The following is a 24478-nucleotide window of genomic DNA, read 5'->3' as shown; positions in this document are numbered from 1 at the left end:
AAATCTCTGGCTCTGGTGCACTGGGTGTGCACACATCTAAGATGGAATGAACATATTCAATCACAAAGAAAAATTACCGTTCCTAGGAAACCTTGATTTGCATATTTCCTATCAGCCTCAATTACATTTGACCGCATAAGTGTTTTTAAATGTGTTGACCTAAAAGGATTTTGATAGTGAATCCAGTAGGTGAGCTTAAAATGGTGCCTCTATAATTTTGTAAGATATATATATTTCAATGGAAAAAATATCATGCTGCTAATCTTTTGATTCATCTTCTTCTGTGCACATATAATGAACATCCATTTCTTATCTTATACCTGAGAAAGTGCCCAATCAAGTCACAATATATGTCTGGACTTCTAAAAACTATTGCAATTCTTCAGCATTATTACACAGCACATCGAAAATTATGACTAGAAGCTACCTCTTCATTCAGATTTACTCACCAGTTCATTAGCTTGATCTATTGTAAACACACTGTAGTTTACTCTGTTCCCAATGTCAATGTGTGCATCAGCTAGTGATGAAATGAGCTGTTTACATTCATTCTGCATTCGTGTAAAGGGAACAGCAATTTCATCATAATAGAGGTGCTCAGAAAGGACTCCAAGTAAGCGTGGCTGCACAGAAAGGGCCACAGCTTTACATTCCTAAAACAGAACAAGTCAATCAATTCAGTTCTTCACGTGTTCATACTGGTTATTTTGTTCAATTAAGATTAAGGAACACAATTGAACTCTGCTAATAAATTAGATGTTCCTGAAAAAAATTTAAAGCTTTTAACATAGCAAGACGTAAACCAACAAAAATGAAAATGTGCATACAAACTTCAGTATACCATGAAAACAGTTAATGGTCCCAACATTTTACGAAAATTCAGCATCAGTACTGTATTAATGGAAAAGTTTTTCCAAGTAGGTTTAACACCCAATTTTACATGAACGAGGATAACTTACTAAACAAGAATAAAATCACAACAAAAGGAAAAATAGTATATATTTATGCAGAAAACATGGATACTTAACTGTCTTTTAATATCAATCTAGAGTCCATATTTGTAGAACTCTTAAACACATTCATTGAACCACACAGTTGCCTTTTAGCCAACTTCAAAATAATTCAGAATCATTCTATACCATGGCTTCACCTGTCAGATTTCATCATTTAACACTATAAAAATTCAGTATTAGCCTTTTTGTTGTACTTCTATTTCAGACAATAACAGAAACTGTTTTGATTAATTTAATAAACCATATTTCATTTTTGCTGTAAAAAGCATCCTACCTTTTGCAAGGCAGCCCACTCACAGATTACTAACGCAACACTAATCCTCTGCAAGGCAGATTTCGAATTCAAATGGAAAAGCAGTAGCTGAGCTAGTGATTCAGCTGGCTTTATTTCTTGAGGAACGGTATTTACACTTGGATCACAAATACAGCAGCAAAGTGCTCCTAACAACCTTGACCAAAGAAGAAAAAAAGTGTTACAGTAACATTATTCTCATTCCTTGGTTCATACTTTAAAGACAAAGTTAAATGTCTCAGATAAAGTTAGATTTTAGCAAAAATTTTACAAATAACTTTTTTAGATTATGTATTGTTTTTCTTTTTTTCCATATTTTCTACAAACTGACTTTGCTGCCATCACCCGGGCTCGCATAACAACATAATCCCTGGTTGCCAGATCTTCTGTAATGCTGTCTGCACCAGCAATATACTCCTGTATCACTTCTTTGTTCTGGGTTTGACCTTGACGCAGCTTGCCACCTGCTTTTTCCTATAGAATAAATACAGAAGATGTTTATTAAGTAGTAAGAAATCTTGTCTGTTTTGCTTTCCAAAGTTTTCTGTATTTCAGTTAAAAAAAATTCATTCACATTTCCATATTAAATTATAATTGGTCTATGCAACGATGTGACAAATATCCACACCAGATTTGATTGTACATTAATACAGGATCTCTGAATCACTTTGACAATGACTTCTGAAGGTGCTTCAATCATGGATAGAGGACTATGGGCTTATTGCTGAGGCTCTGCACTGCTAAATGTGTGGCCTGGTTTGAATATTAACTAGCTTATCTAAGCCAATATGGTGCTAGACCTCCAGTTTGAATCTGAGGCCAAAACAAGTGGAAAAGAAAAAACACCATATGACAGTTTCTCATGAGTAAAGTAATCCTGAGAAAGCTGACTCAGTTCTGCAAACAGAAGTTGGAGAAATGATACATGTAGGTACTACAGATCAGATATGAAAACATGTTGAAATAAGAAAGTATCTAGAACCTTATAAAACGGTAGAGGGTTTAACAAGGAACACAGAGCATAGTTTGATCCATCCACAGATGGGTAAGGGTACACTACAGCAGTGCAGGAGCATAGACACTTCCTACATCGATGTAAGCAACATCAACACAAACACCCCTTCCATCAACTTACAACTCCTGTAACATCAACTCTTCAAGAGGTGGTAGCTAGGTCAATTGAAGACTCCTTCCATCAACCTAACCGCATCTACACCAGGGGTTAGGTTGACCTAACTACAGTGCACTGGGCGCAAAAATGTTCACAGCCCTGAGTGACAAGTTTTAGGTATAGACCAGGTCTAAGGAGTATTTATTACATGGAGAATTAGAGTATCTGCCAGACAGGCTCTGAGGCATTTTTGAGTGAACTAATGTTTAAATTACTTTTAGTTAAACAGCTTCTATTAATTGCACAATAGGCTTTATTACATACATTTGTATTTGGCCTTGAAAAATTATTTATATAAAGAAGAAAAATCGTGCCATATCTGTAATAATAGCGTCAAAACTTTATAAGAACTTTAAAATGACAAGTTCTTTTGTTATTTTAAAGTTCTTATACAGGGCCAAGTTGTGCCATTTAGGTACTGGCTTGTGTCAGGGTGATGCAAAACTGTACTGCTGCAAGTGGAACTCCAGTTGGGACTGTATTTCCTTGAATGGCCACATACACAAATAGTGGAACTGCCCTGCAGGCTGCTGTGGGGAATCATAGTTCCACCTATATGGTAACAATGCCCACAGAGTCTTGGAGGCAATAGCACTGTCCTTCCTTTCTACACAGGCCAGTCACAGTTTTGCTACAGCACCTCAGTAATCACTGGTTTCCTTGCTTTCCCACAAAGGTTTTAAAAATTGTTTTTTTACCTTTGATCTGGCTTTTACTTCTAGCAACATATTTAAATCAATAGGCAAGTGAGAAGGCTGCATCATTAAGCAGAGCCAGGCTCCCATCCATGGGCAAGCCGCTGCTACCACGTATTGTACTGATGCTTTGTTCAACAGTTCCAGCCACACCTTGAGGGAGGGGGAAAAAAATTTGTGTACATCAGAAATACGTATCATGGTATCTATGCAAACATTTGATCAACATGACGTCCAAGATCTAGGAACAGTTTCACAATGATCATAGTGAAATCAACGTACAGCAGTAGAACACCATGCAATTATGTAGACTGAAGGTCATGCATCTGACAAAGGGTGGCACATAAAAGAGAGAGCATCGTCATAAGCTAAATAAATACCTTGTGAATAAGGTCCAGAATATCTTGGCTGCTTTCTAAAATACAAAACTGAAAAATGTGCCTCAACATATCTTGCAGAATCGGAGTTAGCCAGGCTGAAGAACTCTGAAGACAGGGATATGAGGAGTGTGAGAAAATTCCAACATACAATGTAATTTAAACATATATTATTTTAGGTTCTCGCTATTAAAGTGGCACCCACCTCTACCCAGAGCAGAAGTAGACCACAAATGTTTTCCACATGTCACTTGATAACTCTTACAAGTTATCAAGTGACTCAAAGACCATGCACAAACCACTTCTGAATTGTAATTGGTAAGTGATATTATAATTATTAGTTCTTACCTGGTCTTGGGTAGATAACAGCGTAAATAAAGTTTCCAATGCTGCTTTTCGAACAGATGATATAGTATGATGCAAGAATGGCCATACGCGTGGGACCAAAACGGTGAGTGATTGCTGGATACTGGTATATTTTGGAGGGGGGGGGGGGGGGTGTAAGAGAAAGGAAATAAAAAAAATAAAAAAAGTTCATTCTATTTATATCCAGTTATAATATTTAGTTAAAAAGGGACTTTTTTGAAGGAAAAATAGAAAAGTAACACTGTGTATTCCCCAGGCCATGTTAAGTGCAGGATCAAGTTATAGCTCAACTACAATGGTCAAAATAAATGGTTTGAGTTGTGTGGTTTTTTTTTTTTTTTTTTTTTATATATAAAGTGTGTTTACTTGTTAATGGCAAAATTCAGAAGCTTGTCCAAATTAGTAAGGCCTACTGTAACTATATCCTTAATTACTATGGTTTCTTCCACACTTAAAATAAAGTACCTCCCCCTTTCCCACCTCCACCTCAACCAAGCACATAGAAAATAAGCACATTTCATTTTAAAGGTCAGTCAATTTCTTCACTGTCATGCAGTTAGGCATTAAGGATGAAACTTTTCCTTAACTAACTCCTTGTGCCTGAGAATTAAAATAGTTATTACACATGAACTCATCGGAGATACCACCTTCCATGCAATGGGGTGAATTACAAAGTTTCTGCCTTAACTGATTTTTCCTGCTTGAGATTTTAACATTGGCACGAACATTATGAGAATATACTGAAATAGAGATAGTTTTCATAATTTATAGAAGAACCTTTGACCAAGACATCTCATTGATGATTCCTGAAAGATTTAATATCATAATTCTATCTAAAGAAAAGAATTTAAGTGATTTATTGTCTTCACCAAAGCCCCAAGGTGAAATATTTCTTCACTTTATTGTTGTGGAAAAGTTAACTGCTGTAATCCTGACTACTGGATAAGCATAACTAACCTTTTAAAAGGAAACAAAAAATCAGTTACTACAATAAATCTAAACGAATCAAAAGCCTGTACTCTCAAAACAAAGAGGCAAACATTTATTAATAAAACCACTGATTAATCCAAACAAATGTTTTACCAATGCTTTGTCTTTAAAGGGCAGTTATTTACAGCTATTAAAGGGTTATTATTGTCCTACGAATAAACAGCACGTACACATGATTGTGAGATGGTAAGAGAGACAGAAGCAGAAGACAATGGAGGAATTGGGAGGAAAAAATTATAAGGAAGGGAAAACAAAACAGGTGGAGGAAGAGGAAGATTAGAGATGGAGAAGGGGATTTTATTTTTAGATATTCAATTTACCTCCCAAGATTAAGGATATAGAGTTAAACCCTCCAATAGGAAAAATCTTTTTTCCACAGAAAAGCTCCATTCAAAACAGAGATTCACAATGGGTCTGCATCCTTTGTCAATGTAAAAGCCCGCACTGACTTTTAGTGGTGTGGGGCAACCACTAAATTGCAATATGCACACTACGCTACAGTGAATTAAAACACTTTGATTGAAGCTGTTTGTTACTGTTGTAAAATCAAACTCCTAGAGTTCATCATATGGGTCTTCCCCATAATTCCACTGAGTTACTGCATACCATGAAAAGCAGATTATACACCCAAGAAGTGGTACAAATTCCAGATTCACACCCTGGTGTAGCCAAGCTCCGACTAAAAAGGTATCAAAGGATAGATGGGTCTCCACTTTTAATTCTGGCATTAATGAACTCACTGTTTAAGTAAGTGAGGGTCAGAGGTTGAGTGAAAACATTAGTTTTCTTGGTATTGATTTACACTTTTTCATTTCCTGTTTCTAGCACAAAAAAAACAAAAAACAAAAAAAACAAAACTTGGCCCTCTACTAAAGTTGCCTCCCACACATTAGCAAGTGAAAGGGGAATCAGCAGCAGCACATGCTACTTGAAAACAGAAGACTGAGAATGCTACTTAGTTTTATGTTTAGAATATTCCCGAAAGTCTCTTTATGAAGTTATGTAAACTAGATTATACCTATAGAGTCACATATAATACATACAAAATGGAAAAGTAGGTGAACCCAAACCAATACAGAAGTGTTATAATACATGGCAGTAAAGTCACATGTCATGCATTAAATTAATGTTAATAGTTAAATTTTAACTTGTACAATAAACTGGTTTGTTGTGGCTTTTAAAATAGCAAAACTATATTTTTTACCCTTCACGCCCCATCCCAGCTCCCAAAATAGCTAAAATGATTTACTCTTCTAATGGTAATTCAAGTTTCTATATCACAGTGAAATTTCAAAACTTAGGGTTGCTGAAAAGAAAGGAGTTGCAGAATAGCTTGGAAGTCTTAAATGAAAGATGGATTTTTATTTATTTAATTTTTTAAAGGGGGAGGGACACAAGGACAAGAGCCATATAATACACAACAACAAAAAAACCTCAGACCATCAGCTGGAGAAAAAGGAAAAATCCAAAAGGCTTAGTATTACTTTCAAAGGTCATTATGATGTAACTTGAACCCTTAGATTTAATTCACAGTAGCTTCTCATAGAATCTCTCTACTTTGATTTCCTAAAGTACTTAATTATTTGTTTCTGCACTGCAAATAATAAACTATAGGCCTCAATGTGAGACTACTGTAAGTAAAAGCAGCAGTGGTCAGAGCACATCAGCTGTCTAGCCATTATCAGGTGTTTTGTAGCCATCACAGCAAAGGAAAATTAAGGAGAGAGATGAACGAGGATACTAAATTGTTACAGGAAACTCCTTTATGCATAAAGGATGGCATGGAAGAACACATGAAGGTGCTTATAAGAAAAATCTTAACAGGCAAAGAAGATTGGCATTTTTGGTGAAATAGAGGTGAGCCTCAATAGTGGATAAGTAGTGATAGCTAGGGCAGGACTAGGAGATAAAGGAACATAAAGGTGAACCTGAGTAGTGTATTTGATGCAGTGAAAATGGGCAAGTTAGGAGAGGGGTGCTAAGGGTGGATGGTGACATGGCCAGAGCTACAAGTCAAGATAATCTTTGCAGCAGTGTTTTGAATGTATTTTAAAGGGTGCAAGATAACGTTCGGGAAGAACAGAGAGGCAGTGACAAGCCGCAATTGGGCATCTGCCCCACACTGGCCCCTAATAGAGCCATAAGGAGGCTGCACAGAAGGCAGTCAATCACAGAAGGGCTTATAGGAGCAGCCAATCAGGGCTGGGCAGGCCCATATAAGAAAAGCTGCAGTACAGAGCAGCTTTAGTCACTCCCTGGAGCTTGAGGAGGGAGGAGGACAGGCTGCCTTGCAGGTGGAGGGCAGCAAGCACCCTGCACATAGTAGTGCTACAGGCAGTAGGGTGACCAGATGTCCCAATTTTATAGGGACAGTCCCGATTTTTGGGTCTTTTTCTCATATAGGCTCCTATTATCCCCCACCCCCTGTCCTGATTTTTCACACTTGCTGTCTGGTCGCCCTAGCAGGCGGAGACCCAGGGAGCTAAAGGCAGCGCCTGGCAGGCTGCAGGGATTTGCAGGCTAAGGCTGTGAGGCAAGGGAAAAGAGGGTGCTGGGGTCACGAGGAAGTGGCCCAGGGAGATCTACAGAGAAGTCGGAGGGGATGCAGCAAGTGGCGGCCACCCACCTAGGCCGGGACCCGAAGTAGTAGGCAGGCCTGGATCCCCGCGACCTCCACTTGCCACTGAGGAAGTGGCTGGACTGAGGGACTGTGATACTGTTGCCCAGAAGGGGGGGGGGGGGGGACACCGAGTGTGGCACAGCCATGTGGTTGTATCATGAAGAGGACACCGCAGTCCTGGGAGTGACGTGGGTCCCTGGAGCAGAAGTGACGGTGGCGAGACATCACCAAAAGAGGGTGCACTGGTGTACAGCACTAGTCCCCAGGACAGCCTGCAGGAGGCGCCACAGTGATGGACCGAACCCCGTCACACAAGCCCAGACGCTAGATGAGAGCCACGTCAAGAGTTTTACTTGTATGAATTGATCATAAAGGCTGGCTCTGAAGGCCTTGTCTACATGAAGAACATTGATCAGCATAGCTATTCCAGAATAATTCCCATGTCCGGACATTATTCTGGAATAATGTCACTTATTTCAGAATAGTGTGCAGAGAGCAATTCCAAAAATAACTAAATTATGCCTGAAGAGCTACTGCAGAATGGCTATTCCAGAATAGCTGTGCTACTCAATTCCCCAAGGTAAACAAGCCCTTAAACTTAGGGCAGGAAGAGACAATATTTAGACATGGTCTAAATGCAGCAGCCTAGAAATGGCCCAGTCAAAGACAACACCCAGATTGAGTGACAGTGAGAATGGTGGTGGTGTTCACAGTGACCAAGAAAGTGATGAGAAGGAAGATTTTGGGGACAAAAACTAAGAGCTTGAAATCCCTTTAAATTTTCTTTTTTTTTTTCCTGCTGACAGCATTTTAAAGCAGTATTTTTGCCCTCTCTCTCTCCCGCCCCTCCACCCCCGCCTGTTAAAAAGGGCCATGACAGTACAACTAAATAAATTTGAGATAGTGGAGACCAAAAAAAACCAACTATTGAATAATGGATTAGAGTCTTAAAAAATGAATCTCCCTGATGTATGAGTAGGGATGATAAAAATATAGTGAGATGTTCTCATCCTTTACAAAGATACACACCGGTAATATTTAATCAGGTAGACAAGACAATTAGAGGAGACAGATAAAAGAGAAAAAAAAATATGGAGAAAAGAGGGGACAGGGGTACATTTACTAAATGTCTGCCTACGCTTTAAGTGAAAGTTTCAGTATGCATAGTCAGGTGTTTTTTTGTTTTGGTTTGGTGTTTTTTTTGGGGTGGTGGGGGAGGGGGAGGGGGGGAGAGAAATTCTGTTTACTGAACAGAAGCCAACATGGATTTGTCCAGTTTGTTCTATTTACTTGCTTCCTTGCATCAATGATACAGCCAGTGGTTCTGTGAATAAGATGGGCTTATTCCTTTGCCTTTTGCTTGGGGTCTGACCCCAAAGACCTTGGATGTGTGTTGCATCTGTGTAACTCTCCCGTTATAGTCAACAGGGTTTGTGTATATGAAGTCTGCAAGATGGGGCAATTTAGTGCAGGATAACAGCTCCCACTTAGCACAACAGAAATAATTAAGGGTCATGCATAAGTAGCGGCTATTGCTTTTTAACCTTTAATTTCCTAACAAAGAGTGGTGCTAAATCTAGTGACAAAGTGTGTTAAATTTTGGTACTAGATTATTAGTGTGTCCTAAAAAAGAAAGTGCACTGCCCTTTAACAGCTTACAAAATTTGACCTCAAATTTATACCAGCATCCATTTACTGCAGAAAGATACCTTCCCAACATTATACATTATCTCCTCCATATACAGTGTAATTTGCTATGAATTTAGATTATTCCAATATGAACTGCTTCAGTAACAAATGCTTAGATCTGTTTCTTAAGTAGTAGCTGGAAAGAGGTACCTGCATTTTTGGACCTGAGGATAAGTTAGAAGGGAGGAAAGAAGGATCATGATGCTGTTTGTAGAAGCTGTCAGATCATCCAATTCCAGAAGAGCATCCCACAGTGTATTAAGAATAAAGGGCACCTAGAAGAATAAGCACAAGGGGAGAAGTTATTTATTTTTTCCCTCTCTCTTTGTAAGATAAGTCAGTCTTATATATAACAAAATGAGGAATTAAAAATTTGTGTACTGCACTATAAACATTGCTTTCTTGTTCAGATCCAAGATGAACTTTTCGAAGTCAAAATGTAGAAAATAAGCCATTCACCTTTTGTGACTGAAGATGAACAAGGCTTTCCACTACTGGTACTAAAGATGCTGCAGCAACAGCTCGGACATCGTCATCCAGGTCTTGGAGACCTTCAATTATTGCAGGCAAGACTTTAGGCAATAAAGTATTAATCATATCCTAAAAAACAAGTTTAATTCATAAATTGAATAAGGAAGCATTTATTAAACTGAATATCTTTCCAAAAAAATCTCAGAGTCCTCTTCCTTCTCTTTTGAAAAACCAACAAGTAAAAAACAAAAAAACAAAAAAAAAACCCAACCCCCCCTTCCGCCCCCCCCCCTCTCAATTTGGTCAGATAAACAGAAATAGCAACCATTCTGAATAGTTAAAAAAGTTACCACTCATGAAGGAAAGCTAATCTATCTTATAAATTAGAGTGAATTTGTCCTACAAATATGCCTCAGTCAGAACCTGCAGTACACTTTTGTTATTCCACTATTAGAACCTCTAATTGACAGTCTTCAGTTGTACCAAGCCATAGTGTTTTACCACGGGGGGGGGGGGGGGGGGGGGAGGGGGGAAGGGGTTTGCACCACTGGATATGATTTCATTTAATATGCCATATATTTTAAACATGTGTTTCTTGAAAACAAATGACAGCATCAAATTCATATACCACCTTCTACTCTCTTCACTCCTGTTTCTGGATTTTTACAATAAGTCTCTGTGAAAGCAAAATTTTTCTAGTGTTAGTGACTTTGAATAGGAAAAAAAACCCAAAACAACCACAGAAGGTGATTACCTGACGAACTGCCAAAGCATACTTTATTCCGAGCAGACCGCCATGTCTCACTTCCCATTGATCTTGTGTGAGCAACTTCAGGAGAATATCCACAGTTTTATGAACTCCAGTCTCATTCATATGTTTCAATACTACTCCCAAAGTCTGAGCACAAGTCTCACGTACTGGTGCTACAACCTAGGACATAGTGAATAATGGACATAAATCAAAGCATTTCTACATAAAGTCTGACATGGAAATAGATTAGCAAGTCTAAGGGCTGGTCCACACTGGGGCGGGGGATCGATATAGGAAACGCAACTTCAGCTACGAGAATAGCGTAGCTGAAGTCGACGTTTCCTATATCAAACTAAAAGTACTTACTTCGGGTCCACGCGGCGCAGGCAGGCTCCCCCGTCGACAGCGCTTCCTCCTCTCGGCGAGCAGGAGTTCCGCAGTCGACGGGGGAGCGCTTCTGGGATCGATCTATCGCGTCCAGATGAGACGCGATAAATCGATCCCAGAAGATCGATCTCTACCCGCCGAATTAGGCGGGTAGTGTGGACCAGCCCTAAGAGTTGACACTTACTTCATCTGAAACAAAGTCTCCAAATCTGTCTAATGCAAAGACACAAAGGAGTCTAATGACTAAGTCTTCCAGCCATTCCTGATGCTGCTGAGCCATCTGTTAAAAAAAAGAAAGGAAATTAAATACCATTTGCTAAATCAGTTCATAGAAAAATTCTCAAGATTCCTTTGCTTTATCTAAATTCATACTGAGAAGATTGTATCACAGTAGTTAAACCTGTGACTAATTGTGTATCTGCATTACAAGCAGATCTTCCCCCCCCCCCCCCCATCACTTAAGTCTCCAGCAGTGACATTAATCCATTGTATGGAGGGGCAGCACAAGGTCACAAGCACCACTTAAGTCTTTTAGGCCTTGGCTACACTTGAGAATTCACAGCACTGCCGCGGCAGAGCTGTGAAGCGCGAGTGTAGTCGCGCCGCCAGCGCTGCAAGTACTCCACCTCTCTGAGGGGAATAGCTTGCAGCGCTGCGAGCGAGCGTGCAACGCTGCAGGCGCTGATTACACTGGCGCTTTACAGCGCTGCACTCGGGGGGGGGGGGGCGTTTTCACACCCCTGAGCGCAGCAAGTTGCAGCGCTGTACAGCGCCAGTGTAGCCAAGGCCACACAGAAGTTGAGCAGCAGGACTACAAGTGGAGCAACTGTGCAAGGGTGCGTGTGCACCACTCTGTGCTGAGGAAAGGGTCTCCACATGGGCCCCATATGGGTCACAAAGGCCTGCCAAAGGATAAGTGATGAATCACTATGGTTCCGATATCAACTGGGCATAGGGCACAGTCTTGGACTCTAGCCCTGGGTTTGGAAAGAGGTTGGCTTCATTTCATCAGTACCTCTGTGCTCTACCCATGTGACAGAACACTCAAGCTTTTATGGGGCTGAACCATATATGAAGGGTTAAGTGGTCACATCAAAAAATTCTTTTTGGTGGTGGGAGGAGAGCCAAACCAGCATTTAGGAACTTTTTCCTTATCCAAATAAGAAGTGAACTACTTGGAAATTTCTGCCTTACTTTTAGAACTGGAAACATCAGCCAAGATTCATTGATTTTAATCTGAACAAAAACTACTTGGGTAATACAAGCACACTGCAGATATTAAACAATCTTTTCCTTTTCTGCATTGGTCAAGGTGAGCAAATTGTGACACTATGCAGATGTTAAAAAAGAACAGCTGTAACAGTTGATATTTTATGTGCTCATCTAGTTACTAGATCCAGTTTTGTTACTATATACCCATCTCTGTGTATTCATACTTCTAAATATTATTAAATTTTAGAAAATCTTAAGACTTGCAAACACTAAGTAATACCCATTCCCTACAATACAAGTCAATTACTGAACCTTGTAATAGTTGTTTGAACACATTTACAAATAAGTATAAAATAAACCATCAAGTATTGTTTTATTCTAGGAAAAGAGAGAGAATGAAAGCAATCAATTTCTGCTAAGCCCTGCGCTAGTTAAAGTTTCCTCCATCTCTATTGAGACTAAGCAGTAAGTCAAGTTCACTAGACTCTAGAGACTGAACACTATACAAATGCTAAAAGACATTACCAAAACCACCTTCACCCCCCAAAACCCCTCAAATATATCAGCTCTCCACCACTCCCCCCCCCAAAAGCTATCATTTTAATATTCATGAAATTTATGTAGTTTTATTGCTATACTTGTTATTTACTTTGCAATTCATTGTCAGAACTGGGAAGAATAATCTCCATCCGACAAGTACATTTTCAAACAAGAAAAGAACTAAAGACTATACAATTTAGAATTCCGTCAATGGCTAAATATTTAGGTTCATATTCTCCCATCCTTACTCACAAGAAGTATTCTGCAAAAAGTTCCAATGGGGCAAATTCATCTTTGCATGGATACAAAAAGGAGAGATGGCAGCTTGTACCTCTCTATCCACCTCATTCCCCCCTCCCAGAGTAATGGGCTCCCAGCACTGGGTAGGGCAGTCCAACTTGCATTTCCATGGCAATGGCCTCTCTGGGCCACTGCAAAGGTGCAGAATTGCTGGGCTGTAAAAGTAGGTCTCTCACATGCGCCCTTACCCCAAGGAAAAAAATAAAAACAAAAAAAACCCTGAACATCCTCTACAGCACAGGCTCTTATAGACCTGACTACTTTCCAATTGCTCTGCAATTGGGGTGAGGCATTGATGCCTTCCTTACAGTCCCTTTTGCAACAGCCAGCTCAGAGGATTGTAGGGCAACTATGTGAAGAAGGGTGGCAGAAGTTAGCAGGTATTTCTAAAAACTTACTAAGGGCTACTATATCAATAGCCCACTCAAGTGCTTTTTTTAAATAAATGGGGACTGCCTTCTCAATACTTCTTCTTGGTTTAGTAATCCAAAGCAAGCCAATGGAATCAGCTTTCCTATTAAAAAGCATTATACAACTTGCTTTATAATCTAAAAGCCATTTTAGCTAAATTAGGTTTATTAAATTAGCCAAACTATTTTAAGTTGTAGAATTTGCCTCGTCACAACTTTGGAACATATTGATTCCAATACTTTCTAATGGCAAAGCTGATGCTTGAAATTCAAGTTTGCACTCAATTGTCAAGGTTTTTTTTTTTAAACAAAGGTGATTTACATTTTGTCATTAGATTACACCTTTTACAGCCACTCCCACAGTCCTAAATTGCCTCTATCATCGGTGTATCCCAATTTTAGTATTTGAAGAGAAGAGTTCTGCAGGTTGCAAAAGAAGCTACACTTAAATATTGATTGGCCTGTATTTCAATAAGCTGGTTATCATCATCGACTTCTAATTTTACCTCTTCTACAGTACTGTCTCCCATTTTGCCACCACTTTTCCCATGTGCTTTAAGTATTTCCCTCAGCGCAGTGCCTGCACCATGCCGAACCTAAGACATGCAAAAGAGGGGAATAAAAACAGACCAATTATTTATTTATTTTTAACATCTATAAATGCTCAGTATCAATTGAAGAAGTTGGAAAACGTTCAAATAATATAAATTGCTTTTCATTCCAGTAACAAAGTTCTGAATGCTACAGATTTGGTGACATTTTATAACATTTACACATGCGTAGGAAGTTACTGGGCAAAGGTGATGGAAATCAGTAATGAGATTTCCCTGATCTTCCCCAGAAGTCTTCAGTGTTTCTCTAAAGTCTGATTATGGAGAAGGATGTCATTTTTATTAGGTTTTATTTCTCTGTGTTATGAGTGCCAGATAATTCTCAGAAGAGTTCATTCAGAGACATGAAGAGTTATTATACCAAAGCTCCTTTACTGATGCTGGATGAAGTTTTAGAGCGATCGCACAAAATCTTCCTAACCATATCAAGGGATTGCAATATTTCTTTGTAGATTAAGAGCAGCAAGCATCTCAAGGCAGGTAAATGTGAGTTACTTATACGTAATTCTGTTTATCCTAAAATAGCATTATATAGGACTCAGGCTCTTGGATGCCTGCATAATAGTCAAGACAGATCTTCTTCAAAGAAACAGAATTTGAGGTAAACAATTTTTCCTTCTAAAGAGGTATTTCTGCACTTTGAGTGATGTTTCTCAGAGCCAGAAGTCAACAGTCAGAAGGGGACATTCTAAAAATTTTTACTGTTAAACAATGAGGCAGAATACAGAGCCACACAAGTCATCCCTTAGAATAGCAAATTATAGGTGAGAGTTAGGGGTTACCAACAATCTGAAATACAGGCACTAGAGATCAAAATCCAGAACCAAAGAATCTTTCATTAAACACTAAAACCAAGTATTAGCACCAGTAACGTAGGCTATGTGAGCTCCAAGTGTGATTAGTGGTGGAGACAGAGGCACGGATCTAAAATAAAATAGTAATAATAAATAATAATAAAAAAAGTCCTGATCCCCAGGGAATCAATTCACCGGTGGTGGGTTGCAACAATCAGTCTTCTAGGCTCTGATGGTCTTCATGGTTCTATTAACCAAAGCAAGAAACAATGGAGAGCCAAATCCCTCAAAAATGCTCTGGGAACTCAGTATGTGACAATATAAATGATTCACTATGACTCCATCTGTACATGCATATCAGCTTCCATAGCAAAGTTAAGGAGCTATGTCAAACAGCTGTATTAAGGAGCAGAGGTATTAAGATTTACCTTTCAGGTAAATAAGAATAAAATATTCCCTCAGTGGTCTGGGAAGCCATTCAGCCCTAAATTCTCTGAGGTTACATGAAAGGCAGGGGGGAAGATTCCCAAAGCTTTCCATTTCAATCCTAATGTATAGATGTGTAGTTCTATATAGAGCCAAAAGACAAGGTAGTGAAGCAGAGACTACACTCACCATTTTTAAATCTGTAGTTTCATTACTGAAAATATTTTTGAAAGTTATAACCAAGTAATTATTAGGATGTTTTTGTCTCAAACACAAGTTATTCTCTCCAGATTGTTATATATATTCTCATGGAGTCAACCTCTGGAAAGAGCTGCCCACCTTCAAGAAGATATGGAAGTATCTGACAGCCAGCTGCTTATCTGCTCAGAGACAAATCAACCATTACTGTGGAATGCTCTGTGTGTGCATGCGTGCGTGTGCATGCGTGAGACACACAGGGGGAAGGAGAGGGGGTCTGCTGCTGTCTGAACTTACAAGATAGCATGCTGACATGCTCTCAGCCCCCCAAAAACCCACTCCCTGTCACACTCCACCGTCACTTGCGTGCTGGGATAGCTGCCCATAATGCACCGCTCCCAATGCCGCTGCAAGTGCCGCAAATGTGGCCACGCCAGTGCGCTTGAAGGGGTCAGTGTGGACAGACTGCAGCACTTTCCCTACTGCACTCTCCGAAGACTGGTTTAACTCAAAGCGCTCTACATCTGCAAGTGTAGCCATGCCCTCAGTGAAACACCCTGTTTTGAGTTGCTCACTAAAGTACATGCAAGCTTGTTTCTTCTAGTGCAGTCTACCTCAATGGCCATCTTGAACTGAGGGGACAGTAGACACTGAGGGTTTTTTTTATTATTATTACTCTATAGAACAAGGAGAATGTTTGACTTGTAGGAAGTGCTGTCTTAGGTAAGTGCATTTTACCACTTTAATCAATACCTTCTCACTAAAACAAAATATAGTGATCTTGACTCCAAAAAGGGAGATGGCACTCTACTTGAGAGCCCATTAAATGACAAATTTGCAGTGTGTGTGTGTGTGTGTGTGTGTGTGTGTGTGTGTGTGTGTGTGTGTGTGTGTGTGTGTGTGTGTGTCTGTCTCACTGACCTGTTTAGGTGACTACATAAAGAACTGTGACTTCATTCTTATGACAAATTAGAGGATTGGGCCAAAAGAAATCTGATGAGGTTCAACAAGGAGAAGTGCAGAGTCCTGCACTTAGGACGGAAGAATCCCAGGCATGCTACAGACTAGGGACCGAATGGCTAGGCAGCAGTTCTGCAGAAAAGGACCTAGGGGTTACAGTGGACGAGAAGCTGGATATGAGTCAACAGTGTGCCCTTGTTGCCAAGAAGGCTAATGGCATTTTTGGCTGTATAAGTAGGGGCATTGCCAGCAGATCGAGGGACGTGATCATTCCCCTGTATTCGACATTGATGAGGCCTCATCTGGAGTAGTGTGTCCAGTTTTGGGCCCCACACTACAAGAAGGATGTGGAAAAATTGGAAAGAGTCATAAGAACATAAGAACGGCCATACTGGGTCAGACCAAAGGTCCATCTAGCCCAGTATCCTGTCTACCGATAGTGGCCAATGCCAGTTGCCCCAGAGGGAGTGAACCCAACAGGTAATGATCAAGTGATCTCTCTCCTGCCATCCATCTCCACCCTCTGACAAACAGAGGCTAGGGACACCATTCCTTAGATCTTTTTCCTGATTCGTTGTAGCTAAATTAGCCCCCCATCATATTGTATGTATAGTTGGGGTTATTTTTCCTCAATGTGCATTACTTTACATTTATCCACATGAAATTTCATTTCCCATTTTGTTGCCCAATCACTTAGTTTTGTGAGATCTTTTTGAAGTTCTTCACAGTCTGCTTTGGTCTTAACTATCTTGAGCAGTTTAGTATCATCTGCAAACTTTGCCACCTCACTTTTTACCCCTTTCTCCAGATCATTTATGAATAAGTTGAATAGAATTGGTCCTAGGACTGACTCTAGGGGAACACCACTAGTTACTGAGAATTTACCATTTATTCCTACCCTTTGTTCCCTGTCTTTTAACCAGTTCTCAATCCATGAAAGGACCTTCCCTTTTATCCCATGACAACTTAATTTATGTAAGTCCAGTGGAGGGCAACAAAAACGGTTGGGGGCTGGAGCACATGACTTATGAGGAGAGGCTGAGGGAACTGGGATTGTTTAGTTTGCAGAAGAGAAGAATATGGGGGGATTTGATAGCTGCTTTCAACTACTGTACCTGAAAGGGGGTTCCAAAGAGGATGGATCTAGACTGTTCTCAGTGGTAGCAGATGACAGAACAAGGAGTAATGGTCTCAAATTGCAGTGGGGGAGGTTTAGGTTGGATATTAGGAAAAAAAACTTTCACTAGGAGGGTGGTGAAGCACTGGAATGGGTTACCTAGGGAGGTGGTGGAATCTCCTTCCTTAAAGGTTTTTAAGGTCAGGCTTGACAAAGCCCTGGCTGGGATGATTTAGTTGGGGATTGGTCCTGCTTTGAGCAGGGGGTTGGACTATGATTCTATGAATTAAGACATTACCAAATGCCTCTCTAGAATGCTACCTTGGAGTCTACATTTAGTTATTCTGAATAAAAACAGATGTTATTTAAAGAAACAAATCCTACCTAAAAGATATTTAGGCCATCCCACATCAGGGAAAACTAGTACAGACATCTACACTTGTGCCAAGTCCCATTCACTTCAATGGGACTCCAGGGTCCACTATCAGACCTCTGGGCATCTGTGTTGAGTCCTAGTGGAGTAAATGGAATGCAGCACAAGTGCAGAGAACTGCACTTGCAGTCCCTGATGTAGGATCACGGCATAAGCATGAAATGTAAATACAAGTCCCAATTTCTAATGGCATCAATTCCTTATTTGTACAAATTAGATATAAGAAGGCTATGCATAATTCTTACCTCCCAGGATGGGTTAAAAAGATCATTGCATACTTCTTCACAAAAGCTTTCTAAAGGCCATTCATTTGCCTAAAAACAAACAAAAATACCCAATCAACAATAGAGAGACTATCTGAAGTTAATGATTAGGGAAATTTAGAGTGCCATGTTAAACAGACATACAAACACAAGATGCATCACCACCAGTTTATCCAATAAATAAAAAAAGTTAAATTACTTTGACTTTACTGTTTTCTCCCACTATCGTTTGTCTACACAGCAAGTTAGTTGCACAGCAAGCCAGGCTGTGACCATATAGCACACCAGCTTGCCAGACTTGAACTTGCCATGTAGAAAAGCAGGAAAAAAAACAGTCTTCCCACCAGTAAGCTGTTTTTAATGGAAAGATACATTGAAGGAAATTTTGTCTAGTAATTTAATATACTTTGCCACACCATACTGAATAGAAAAATTCCAGAGAATTGACAGGAATTTCCAAGTTTCTGACAGAATGCCATCTATTATTTTAAATTTCCAGTCTTGTTTAATAATAGAGCATAAGTTTTCCCCAAACACAAATGCAACATTTAACAGCTTCAAATTTCTTAGGACAACAGAATAGAGAACACACTAAAAAGTGTTTATGAGGCTGTTTAAATCTGGGGGGGGGGGGAAACACAACAACTTTCTTTCTGGCACCCTCTTCATGTGGTCTTTTAGAGTTCTTACTCACACACCCACACTTTCATACCATAAAATTAAAGAATAAAAGGCTGGGAAATCTCCCAGTTAATAAAAGCAAAATCCAAAAGGAAAAATTAGATACTGGAGGGTCAGCGGGGGGGGGAGAGTTGTGAATTCATCAGCTCTAAATCTTTTGGCCTCTTCTGGCATAGAAGTCGGAACTGTGATGAGAGAACCAGATGGTGATGTTGATAACACAGCACTTCTCACCTTGGGTACAAGGAGACTGGTTAAAGGCCGGCATAACCTGTTTATTATGCTGGGACTTCCTCCTCCAGAGGTAATCAATCTCAGAGTTCTGGAACATCAGTCTTCTGTCAAGTGTCTCACTGACAAAAGGTAAGGAAGGGTTCTTGGCCTTACTCTTGATTCTTATGGTATGCAAGCTTTGTCCTAAAACAAAGCAGGTGAGAGTCCTACCTTGGAGCCATGCAACTTAAATCTACACTACTAGGTAGGGATGTGATTCCCAGCTCACATATGCATATTTGCACTACCTCAGTGGGAGCTTGCACAAATATAAATAGTAGTGTAGCTGCACAGGCCCTGTAAGGTTCAGGCCAGTTAGTACTTGGCAGAATACCACTGCCCATGCTTCTGCAGCTACACTACTGTTTAGCTTGATGATAGCTAGTGCAGGTATGAACAGTAGTGACGGAGAATCATACCCTAGTTTGTAGTGTAGACATAGCAACAGCCCTGTCAGGTTTGAGTTGGGTCATCTTTAGCTAATGCTTAAGCCAGCAATTTTTAGAAGGTATTGGATGTTTTTACACCACAGAGGCAGCATTGTGTGTGACCCCCAAAAATATCAAAGATACAGAACAGAAACCAATTTTGAACCAACTGTGACTTTGTATGGATGAAGAGGGTTTTGAGATATCAGTTTACAGTTCAACCCAAAGTCAGATAAAAATAACCAATTTAGAAGACCTTAGCAATCAGCCACTCAACATTCGTCTGTCAGAAAAAGTAAAAATACAATGAACAAATTATGACAATGTCATCACAGTCTTGCAAACAAGACTGTTAGTAAACTTTGTATTGAGGAACTAGACTGCATGTCAAACACCTTATCTTCGAAAGTCTCATTTTGCTGGAGAAGATACTTCAAATCTTATAATGATAAAGCCCACTTTTTTTTTTTTTTAAATAATGTGGAGGGTACACAAGGTCTGTTTTCCCATATGCTATTTCTCACAGCCAAATACAGCTGCTCTACAATTTTCCAAGTTTCAGTCTCTTTCCATAATTGTGAATTTCTTCAAAAAGTCTTTGTGATACTATTTAATTCAATTATAAACTAGAAATTTAAGTCTAAATTAGGCCTGATTAAAAAGGTTCCCTTAATCTTGGTCTCTTTTCAGCATTTTCAGAACAAATTATGTATGGGTCACAGTGATCTTTTATTACCTTTTACCTGCTCTAGCCTAGCTTTACAATTTAACACCCTAAAGGCACCTAAATTTAAGACTACAGCCACCAGCAGTGTTAATCTGCCTATTGGATAAGAAGCCAGATGGTTCACAAGTGAAGTTCACTGAAATCACAGATTACCACTAGTCAATTAACAGTGATCTCTCGACCTCACATGCAGTGTCAGAAAAAACACTCTGCTCTTGTAGTTGTAAATGAGTTGCAAGTGAAATTCCCTCCTCTTCTGGTTTTGGTAAATTAATGGTAAAATGAACTGAAGAATTTGGGAGCACAAAGCAGTTTAAAAATAAACAACATTGGCCCACATCACCAAGTTATCAATCCCTTAATAAAAGGGGACATACTGTACCTCTTCTGGTGCATTGTCTACCAAAACTTTTGAGTCAGTGGCAGGCTGGTTGATGACAACATTTGCTACTTTTCTGCGCTTTTCTTCTGGTTCCCCATCAGTGCTATCATTGCTAAAAAGGAAGTTAAAATATGTCATGTTTGTGAATAGAAACATTATGCATTGTAGCAGGAGTAATCACTTCCCCTCCCGAGAGTGTCTTGAAAACATTCCTATCAAATTTTTATTTATGTTCTTTCTTTAGATGACTTCAGTAGAAAATGGAAGTGTCTCTTCTTAACTAACCAACCAATGTAAGATGTTAGCTATCAAGTTACATTTAGGTGCTAAATATGTTGGAATGTATTCCTTGTATGTAACAGTTACCATGAGCTTTATTATTCAGTAATCTACCCAATGAAGGACAGGAGACAAGAATACTCAATGCCATCCCACTTTCCAACCTCTCCCAGCTATTTGAACAGGGAAATGCAAGATGAGGAATTTTCAAACCATGTCTAGAAGAAACTCATTTTATTTGTTTTTGTTTTTTTTAAACATAACAGTAGTGGACAATTCATTGGTACAAATCACTGAGAAGAAAACATACTATAAGTATGTTGGAGAAATAAACACAGATTGAGAAAAATTTAGCCATACTGATATTCATAAATCCATGATTTTAATTCTCAGTACCATCAGATCCTTAATAACCACCACAGATGTCAAATGTAATATATTACATTATATTGGGAAAGGTTCCCAGCTAAAGGGTTAACTAGAGACCTGGATTCATTGTGGTTTTTAAAGTAAAGCACAAAATAACAAAATTCGTATAGCTAATGTTTTACTGTTAGGGCTATTGGCAGAGACCGCTTGAAAGACTGAGTTATGTTTCACTGGAGAGATTCATCACAATTCTAGGATGGTTAGAAAGGTACCTGAAGTCTAGCCTGTTTCTCTATATGACAACTGAATGTGTGATTAAGGTTGCTGTTTATCCTATCCCTGTTACTATTGTATTCTCACTGAAACTGCCTTCTGAGGACAACAGTACAGCTATATTATGCAGCAATAAAGAATTGTGTATTAATAGTTTATATATTTACTGGAATTATTGAAAGGTGGAACCAAGCTTCACTGAAGAGTTCTCAGAACCAAGCCAGAATGGGAATTTCTGAGCTGGCCTGATCACTTACTACGTTACCAGAAAACGAACAAGAAAGCAATTGCTACAGTACCTCTTCTCATTAGTCTCATTTGCATCCCTGGATCTTTGCTTTGCAAATAGCTTAGCCATTCTTTTAGCTTTATTCTTTTGTCTACTGCTCATACCAGCTCGAAATTCTGAATCAATCAACTCAGCAGCCTGAAGAGTCTGAAAAATAAGAATCCATTCAATGTCAATCCTGCCTGTACCTAAAGTTCACCCCACCCACCAAGCACAAAAACAAAAACACCCTCTTGTTCTCACTTCCCCATAGCACCCATGTTACTTGAAACCCAGAGCAGTAGTTTGGCACTGTACTAAATGTGACTAATGTGCAACTTATGAAATTTAGGTGTTTGAAAGACAGAGCAAAATTACAAGTCAAGCTTAGTATTTAAAACGTAATGATTTACAATGGCAGAAGCACAAATGAAGCAAACCCACTGTATTATTCCTTGCAGTCAAACAGCCCGAGGTTTTACCTACAGGTTGTTTGTTTACAAGTGAAGCTGAAGTAGGAGTATAGTCCAAATCCTCATCATTGAACAGGTCTTCAGTGTTCATTCCAATTGCAGCTCCCATATCAAGGCCAAGTTTCTTTTGTAACAGTTTCCTTTGTCGTGCTATCCTCTCTTTAGGATCAACTTCACCTAAAAAAAGGTCAGCTTTTATATTTCATTTCAAAACACAAATGTCCAATAGATTTACTGCTGAAGCCTTGATAAAAATTACAGTAAAACTAAAATATTCTAATTTATGAGAACAAAACAGAGGTCAACTGTACTTTGATTAGATATATTAAATGCCACAGAAGCTTTAAAGCTTTGTAAAATTTCTTTTAACCTAAAATATATTGACCCTTATAAAGATCTGTTTTTATAACCATATAGCTACCTAATTAAAGTGGCATTAGCTTTCACTAGAAAAGTTCTAGAATACTTTTAAACAGCTTCCATGAGACTCACTGAAATGCATTATATGCATGGGATTTTAAAATAACATTTTTCTAGATTTTGTGGAAAAGCACTTTGGAGGAAGGGAACAAGCAGTTACCATATTGCACAGAGGACTCTTCTGTCAATAACTGGAGCCTTGCTAAATAAAAATTAAATATTGTTATTTTGCACACGCATCATATTTTTATGGAAAGAGTTTTCCCCAAAGAGAAACAAAAAGCCGTGACAAAAATGCAGAGAATGAGACATTTCTGATATCATTCAGAATTTTTTTATGTTAAGATGACTCAGAGACCCATACATGGTATGTGAACATCTTTACTTCCCTGTTGGAAGCCCGAAAGCCAAGTTTCTCTGGATAGGTCTTTTTTTTTTTTTTTTTTTAAACTAACAAAAAAAAAAAAAAAAAAACCCATGCACAAAACAAACAAAAGAACCCCCCAAACACGGTATCCAAGCCTCTTCTATACTAGTTCCCCCCAAACTAATGTCTCCTGATGGAGAGCTGGATTCGGTAGGAGGGGAAGGATGGTTTTATGGTTGGGTTTAGAACTGGGGTCTGCTCAGAGTCTAGTCCCAGTTTTGCCACAAACTTCATGTGTTAAGTTGTGCAAATCTCATCTGTAAAGTGAAGATTATGGTACTTGCCTACCTCTCAAGAAACTTGCAAAGCTTAATTAAAGCTTGTGAAGTGCTTAGCAACTAGATACCATGACAGTTAGGCACTTCAAGATTACATACAAATGAAAGGATTTCAATTAATTGAATAAGGCCACTAGCTACATATAAGCCTAGAAATCTAGCTGGTAAACTTTGCACATTCTATTAATTTCTAGATATAGGATACAGAAACCAATCTGAAGTGGTGTCATCCTTTGGTTTTTGCCACTGCTACCTTCACAACTAGGGATGGACAAGAACCAGCTGAAGACAGCAAGCAGAAAGGAAGTGACTTATCAAGCGGTAAGATCAGGCTCTACACACCCTTTCAATGTTCATTTTAACACGGAGTCAAGTGGCTCATATTGCCAGGACCTTTGGGGGAACTCAGATGTATGGATTTAGTTATATCCATGCCCATAATCCTGTAAGTTCATACATTTAATGTGTGATTACAAAAGCCAAGAAAATAAAAAGAGAATCAAACAGCTGCCACTACCTAGAATAGTCCATTTTCCTCGTCCTGGACCATCCTGAAGTCATCTAGTGACTTTGCCAAGACTACAGAGCCATTATTTATGTTTGTCCAACAAGAGCATAATGTTTGATGTACTTTACATATCAATTCACAGAATATTTTCTTTAACATAGAATCATAGAAGCGTAGGACTGGAAGGGACCGTGAAAATTCATCTAGTCCAGTCCCTTGCACTCAAGGCACGACTATGTATTAGCTAGACCATTTCTGACAGGTGTTTGTCTAACCTGTTCTTAAAAACCTCCAATGATGGAGATTCCACAACCTCCCTAGGAAATTTGTTCCAGTGCTTAACTACCCTCAGTTAGGAAGTTTTTCCCTAATGTCCAACCTAAACCTCCCTTGCTGAAATTTAAGCCCATTGTTTCTTGTCCTATCCTCGGAGGTTAACAAAACAATTTGCCATCCTCCTCCTTATAACAATCTTTTATATACTTGAAAACTGTCTTCTCTTTTCTAGACTAAAGAGACCCAATTTTTTCAATCTTTCCACATAGGTGATTGTAATAGTCCGGTGCGGGGGTTGCGCCCTCTTAGGGGCCGTCGGGCGCCAGGCCG

At 39.2% G+C, this 24478-nt stretch overlaps 1 protein-coding gene across 1 annotated transcript in view; it reads right to left on the bottom strand.

The window, feature by feature from the left end:
* The window catches only part of BTAF1 (B-TFIID TATA-box binding protein associated factor 1), a 109271-nt gene that overhangs the window by 61123 nt on the left and 23670 nt on the right, over nucleotides 1-24478 (bottom strand). Inside the window, exons 5-19 of the mRNA XM_065407237.1 lie at nucleotides 22253-22416; nucleotides 21798-21934; nucleotides 20578-20689; nucleotides 18069-18137; nucleotides 13791-13880; nucleotides 11007-11102; nucleotides 10439-10615; nucleotides 9673-9813; nucleotides 9364-9488; nucleotides 3897-4017; nucleotides 3552-3656; nucleotides 3175-3324; nucleotides 1637-1779; nucleotides 1288-1462; nucleotides 450-653 (exon numbers count right to left, since the gene is read on the bottom strand). Coding sequence (XP_065263309.1) covers nucleotides 450-653; nucleotides 1288-1462; nucleotides 1637-1779; nucleotides 3175-3324; nucleotides 3552-3656; nucleotides 3897-4017; nucleotides 9364-9488; nucleotides 9673-9813; nucleotides 10439-10615; nucleotides 11007-11102; nucleotides 13791-13880; nucleotides 18069-18137; nucleotides 20578-20689; nucleotides 21798-21934; nucleotides 22253-22416 — 2009 coding nt within the window. The remainder of the gene's footprint in view (nucleotides 1-449; nucleotides 654-1287; nucleotides 1463-1636; nucleotides 1780-3174; nucleotides 3325-3551; nucleotides 3657-3896; nucleotides 4018-9363; nucleotides 9489-9672; nucleotides 9814-10438; nucleotides 10616-11006; nucleotides 11103-13790; nucleotides 13881-18068; nucleotides 18138-20577; nucleotides 20690-21797; nucleotides 21935-22252; nucleotides 22417-24478) is intronic.

The sequence above is a fragment of the Emys orbicularis genome, chromosome 7 (assembly GCF_028017835.1).
Source record: "Emys orbicularis isolate rEmyOrb1 chromosome 7, rEmyOrb1.hap1, whole genome shotgun sequence".
Taxonomy (NCBI): Eukaryota; Metazoa; Chordata; order Testudines; family Emydidae; genus Emys; species Emys orbicularis.
Note: the sequence above shows the minus strand (reverse complement) of the source record. Positions and strands in the feature narration are given on the sequence as shown.